Source organism: Hemiscyllium ocellatum, chromosome 9 (assembly GCF_020745735.1).
Source record: "Hemiscyllium ocellatum isolate sHemOce1 chromosome 9, sHemOce1.pat.X.cur, whole genome shotgun sequence".
Lineage (NCBI taxonomy): Eukaryota > Metazoa > Chordata > Chondrichthyes > Orectolobiformes > Hemiscylliidae > Hemiscyllium > Hemiscyllium ocellatum.
In genome coordinates this window covers 116,449,606-116,455,605 of record NC_083409.1, presented here as the reverse complement: position 1 = coordinate 116,455,605, position 6,000 = coordinate 116,449,606, and the positions used below count along the sequence as shown (strand labels likewise).

The following is a 6,000-nucleotide window of genomic DNA, read 5'->3' as shown; positions in this document are numbered from 1 at the left end:
TATTCCCAGTGTAAATTAGCAAGTTCAAACAAACAAAATTCACTTACAAAATTACAGAAACACAAAAAAGTACCTGATACCTTATCCTATCCAAACCCAACTTAATGACGGTGTTCCAAAAACACACACATCTCTTAGCCCAAACAGTAAAACATGGCACAGGCAACTTACAGTTTGCAAGGAGAGAGAGAAGTCCAGCAGCTTATCCACATCCCTTGCTGCAACTGAACCAAAAAAACCTCAGCTGCCAGGATTGGCCATCATCCCCTTTCATTATAAAAACTATTTCTAAAATGTGAAAGCTTTTGGCCTGAGGTATTATCTGTTTATCTGTAAACAAAAAGGGCCCCAATAAACCATTCATTTCTGCACCAACTCAGTTGTTTTGGAACCAGGGCTGTTTCACAACCTCTCTGAAAAAATATCAAGGGCACAGTAACTTTGAGAAAAAGGACCAGCTTTGTGACAGACATTTAGATAAGTACATAAATAAGAAATATTTGGTGGGATATGGGCTAAGTGTAGGCAGGTAGGACTAGTTTAGCTTGGTGTCATGATCTGCATAGACTGGTTAGACCAAAGGGTCTGTTTCTGTGGTGTAAGGATCTATGAGTTGAGGATAAAATTTGGGTTGGGGAAGTTAGGGATTGAATAATTGAGAGCGGAAGGTTGGGTTTGGTATTGAAAAAGGAATTGAGGGTAGGGTAAGGAGTCAGAGTTAAGGGTTTAAGGATGAGGAGATGGTGTGTGTTAGAGCAAATTGGAGAGCAAGGGTTAAGGAGGGAAAAAGTAAAGACTTCTCCAGATGAACCTTCTTTGAGATGAATCTTGTGCACCCTAGAAATTAGTATCAGCAGGAATCTATAGGCAAATCTTGTAAAAATAAATTAAATGTTAACAAAAACATTCCAGGGAGATCTTAGAGTCAGGAGGGATTTAGAGACAGGGAGGTAACAGACATTGATAAGGAATGGGAAAACACGCCACAATAAGATAAAGTGACCCTTGACTGGGTGAAGTAGACATTAGTGACACTAGCTTATGATTTAGAATGGACATCTGCTTTTTATGTGTCTAGAAACAAAGTTGGAACTTGGACAATAAGATGCCATTGTGGCAAAAAGATCTTATAAAAGTATTGCTTTTTTCTCTACTCCTTGGAATTTTTATACCTGTTAGCTTTTCGATACAATCTCCCTGCATTTTGCTTGAATAAACAATCACAAATCTGTACTCAAGATATCCTAAAGTAGATTATGAGCAGCAACAGGTGAGATGTTGAAGTGATGCACTGAGGTTGAGTAAAAGGGTTTAGGATTTGGGGTGAAGAGTTGAGAGTTAGGATTGAGAGGATTGGGATGAATGGATGAGAATCAAGTTCAGGCTTGGGATTGAGGACTGAGGAGCTAGGGTTCAGATTGTGCTAAGTGTTGAATAATTTGAAGTGAGGAGCTCTCTAACTAGGGTTGGAGAGCTGAAAGGCTGGTTCTGGTATTATGCTTTTCTTTTGTTCTAGAACAAAGAAAATTTACATCGGCCCTACAAGCCTGAGCTGATCCAAATGTACTGTCTAAACCTGTCGGTCAATTCCTAAGCATTTGTAACCCTCTGCTCCCCACCTACTCATGCATCTGTCCAGACGCATCTTAAATGAATCTACCGTGCCTGCCTCTACCACCTCTGCTGGCAACGCGTTCTAAACGCTCACCACCATCTGTGTAAAGTTCTTGCCTAAATGAAGTAATGTGTAAAAGTATATTACAAAACTAAGTTTGACAGTGATAATGAGTTAAATCATGTTTAATTTATTCTTTATAGATACTGAAGACCACAGTACAATTGTAACAGATAATCTTCAAACGTAGCCATTGTTAGGATTTGCTCCTAAGCTGTGACAGCAGCCAATCTTCGCTCAATCTCTCGGCAATACTTCTCTGGAAGACCGACAGACCTGAAATACAAGGAGGAAAATGGAAAATGTGTTACAGAGATTGAGACTGAGGTTGATTTAGGATTAGAGCACCACCAATTTACGCACAGAGTAAATACAGCTTCCAGCTTCTTTCCTCTGCACAACCAAGCACTTCCCATTCACTCTCACTACGGAATCCAAAAGGAACCCAAGCTAGTTCCAATTCACTCCCTCTCTACACAATTCCAGTGGTAAGTATTCTGGCTCACCTTCTCGTGGAGAATTAGTGAGATAAATGTTCATTGATGCCCACATCCCATGAACATACTAAATAAAAAGTAAAATTCAATAGCATACCAACACTTCCTCATTGACTCGTATTGTATACAATCCCAGTAGATTCATACTTACTGTACATGATCCCAAATGATATCAACTCTTCCTCATTCACAATCATTGTACAAAATCCCAATGGAACTGACCTGAGTTCTTCTAGCTTCTTGCGCTTGATTTGATCAAGACGGAGCCGTCGTTGATAAGCTTCCTCTTTCAAACGCTTTCCTTCCTCAAAGAAAGCTGCCCGCTCCGCAATATGCTTCTGCTCCCTCTCTCTGATCTGCTCCCTTAGGTCATTGGCATACTTGGTCCTGCCATATCTCCTGTCCTCCTCCTCTTTCTTCTCCTTCTCGATCTGTTCTTTCTGTACTCTGCAATTTCAATCACATTAGGTACAGTGAATCCCAAAACAATCTCTCACCTCGATTTCTTTCTCTATATTGTAGAGAAAAGTTACTTGCATCTAATAACTGCCCCAACTTCAGAACCTGTTAACCAATTAGAAATAGGATGGGAATAGGTGATTTGTGGACATGCTATGAAACCCTCTTAGTACTGCCTAGTTCATGTAGCTCCATATCATGAGAGTCTCACTCACTCACAGAGATGCCTGAAACAATAATTTATGAGAAAATTAACTGATGGGAAAGCAACCAATAGTAAAGAAAAGTCCACAAAACCAGGGGGCATGATTTAAAAAAAAATGGTATTTCTCATTTAAGGAATGGAGGAGGAATTTCTTGTCAGAGGGCTGTTAGTCTGTGGAATTCTCTTCTCCATAGGGAACCTTGGTCAATATATTCAAGTATATATTTAAGGAGCAGATATTGTGAGTGATGTCCAAATTTGTCCCTCTGAGACAGGTAAGAAGGGTTAAGATTAAGGAGTTTTGCATGACAAGAACAGAGGAAATTCTCGTCAAAAGGAAGAAGACAGCTTACATAAGGTGTAGGAAACAAGGATCTAGCACAGCTTTAGAGAATTACAGGCTTGCTAGAAAGGAGCACAGACATGGATTGAGGACAGCCAGGAGGGGGCACGAGAAAAGCTTGGCAGGAAGGATTAAGGAGAACCCAAAGGTATTTTGCTCATATGTGAGGAACAAGAGAATGATCAGGGAGAAGGTAGGGCTAGTCAGGGATAGCGTAGGGAACTTGTGCATGAAATCTGAGCAGATGGGGGAAGCCTTAAATGAGATTTTTGCTTCCGTTTTTACTAAGGAAAGGGACCTTGATGTGAATGAGAACTTTGAGGAGCTGGGATACAGGCTTGAACAGATCAAGATTGATGAAGTTGATGTACTGGAAATTTTGGGCAAACATTAAAATTGTCAAGTCCCCAGGGTCAGACCAGCCTCGGATGTTGCCTGACCGGCTGTGCTTTTCCAGCATCACACTCTTGACTCTGACCTCCAAAATCTGCAGTCCTCACTTTCTCCTACTTTTTAGCTGGATCCTGGATATTGTCCAGATTTTATTGCATTTGAGCAAAAGCTGCTTCAGTATCTGTGGGAGTCGTGCTCATTGCTGCAGTCATTGGTAAATATCCTCTTTTCTGACCTAATAATAGAGGGTAGGTCATTGTTGAAGCACCTGAAGATGCTTCAGCTGGGGACATGACTCTCAGCAATACCTGCAAAGATGTTCTGGAGCTGAGACGACTGACCTCAAACGACCACGAACATTTTCTGATATCAGGTTGTAAGTTTGTTTGCTGAGCTGGTAGATTTGTTCTCTAGTTATCCACTTGCTCCTCAGAACATAGAACAATTCAGTACAGAACAGGCCCTTTAGCCCTCAAAGTTGCATCAAACTGTGAACTAATCTAAGCTCCTACACTATCCCATCATCATCCATATGCTTAGCCCAGGATTGTTTAAATCCCCCTAATGTGGCTGTGTTAACTACCACATTAGGCAGGGCATTCCACACCCTTACCAATGTCTGAATAAAGAACCTGCCTCTGACATCTGTCTTTAATCTATCACCCCTCAATTTGCAGCTATGCCCCTTTGTACAAGCCGATGTCATCATCCTAGGAAAAATACTCTCACTGTCCACCCTATGTAATCTTCTGATCATTTTGTATGTCTCTACTAAATTGCCTCTTAGCCTTCTCCTCTCCAATGAGGACAGACTTTAGTCCCTCAGCCCCTCCTCATAAAACCTTCGCTCCAGACCAGGCGACATCCTGGTAAATCTCCTCTGCACCTTTTCCAATGCTTCCACATTCTTCTTTTAATGGGGTGTCCAGAACTGTATACAATATTCCAAGTGAGGGTGCACTAATGTTTTGTATAGTTGCAGCATGACATTACAGCTCTGGAACTCAATCCCTTGACCAACAAAACCTAATACACTGTATGCCTTCCTAACAGCAATATCAACCTGGGTGGCAACTTTCAGGGATCTATGTACATGGACACCAAGATCCCTCTGCATATCTACACTATCAAGAATCTTTCCATTGACTGAGTATTCTACCTTCCTGTTATTCTTCCCAAAGTGAATTATCTCACATTTATTGCATTGAATTTCATTTGCCACCTCAGCCCAATTCTACAGTTTATCCAAGTCTCCCTGCAACCAGTAACATTCTTCCATATGGTCTATCACTCCATGGACTTTACATAGAACATAGAAAAGTACAGCACAGAACAGACCCTTTGGCCCACGATGTTGTGTTGAGGATTAATCCTAATGTAAAATAAAATAACTTAACCTACGCACCCCTCAATTCACTGCTGTCCATGTGCATTTGCAGTGGTCGCTTAAATGTCCCTAATGACTCTGCTTCCACCACCACCACTGGCACCACATTCCATGCATTCACAACTCTCTGCCTAAAGAATCTATCTCTGACCTCTCCTCTATACGTTCCTGCTAATATCTTAAAACTATGACTCCTCATGCCAGTCAGTCCTGCTCTGGGGAAATGTCTCTGGCTATTGACTCTATCCATGCCTCTCATTAACTTGCATACCGCTATTAGGTCATCTCTCTTCTTCCTTCTCTCCAGACAGAAAAGTCCGAGCTTAGTCAATCTCTCTTTATAAGGCAAGCCCTCCAGTCCAGGCAGCATCCTGGTAAATCTTCTTTGCACCCTCTCCAAAGCCTCCGTACCTTTCCTATAGTAGGACGACCAGAACTGGACACAATATTGCAGCAAATCTTGCAGCTCTTAAACTCAATCCCCCTGTTAATGAAAGCCAAAAGACCATATGTTTTTTAACAACCCTATCAACTTGGATGGCAACTTTGAGGGACTTACGCAATTGAACACCAAAATCCCTCTGTTCCTCTACACTGCCAAGAATCCTGTCTTTAATCCTTTATTTAGCATTCATGTTAGACCTTCCAAAATGCATCACTTCGCATTTATCCAGGTTGAACTCCATCTGCAATTTCTCAGCCCACCTCTGCATCCTGTCTATATTGCGCTGCAGCCTGCAATAGCCCTCAATACTATCAACAGTACCTCCAACCTTTGTGTCAACTACAAGTGTACTAGCTCACCCCTCAACCTCCTCATCCAAGTCATTCATGAGATAATAAAACATGGGCACAGAAGTAGGTCATTTAGTCCATTGAGTCTGATTTGTCATTAAATGAGATCTGTATGATAACCCTTTAATCCACTTTTCTGCTCTTTCCACATATCCTTGATTCCCTTACAGATTAAAAACCTTTATATCTCAAATATGAATATATTTTATGTCTCAGTCACAGAAGCACGCAATGGTAAAGAATTCC

General features: G+C 41.3%; 1 protein-coding gene across 1 annotated transcript in view; it reads right to left on the bottom strand.

Annotated features, from left to right (window-relative positions):
- Positions 1-1,866: 1,866 nt before the first annotated feature.
- LOC132818881 (cilia- and flagella-associated protein 45-like) overlaps positions 1,867-6,000 on the bottom strand; it is a 120,493-nt gene continuing 116,359 nt past the window's right edge. Inside the window, exons 11-12 of the mRNA XM_060830035.1 lie at positions 2,395-2,619; positions 1,867-1,951 (exon numbers count right to left, since the gene is read on the bottom strand). Of these exons, the coding sequence (XP_060686018.1) occupies positions 1,885-1,951; positions 2,395-2,619 (292 nt within the window). The 3' untranslated portion in view covers positions 1,867-1,884. The remainder of the gene's footprint in view (positions 1,952-2,394; positions 2,620-6,000) is intronic.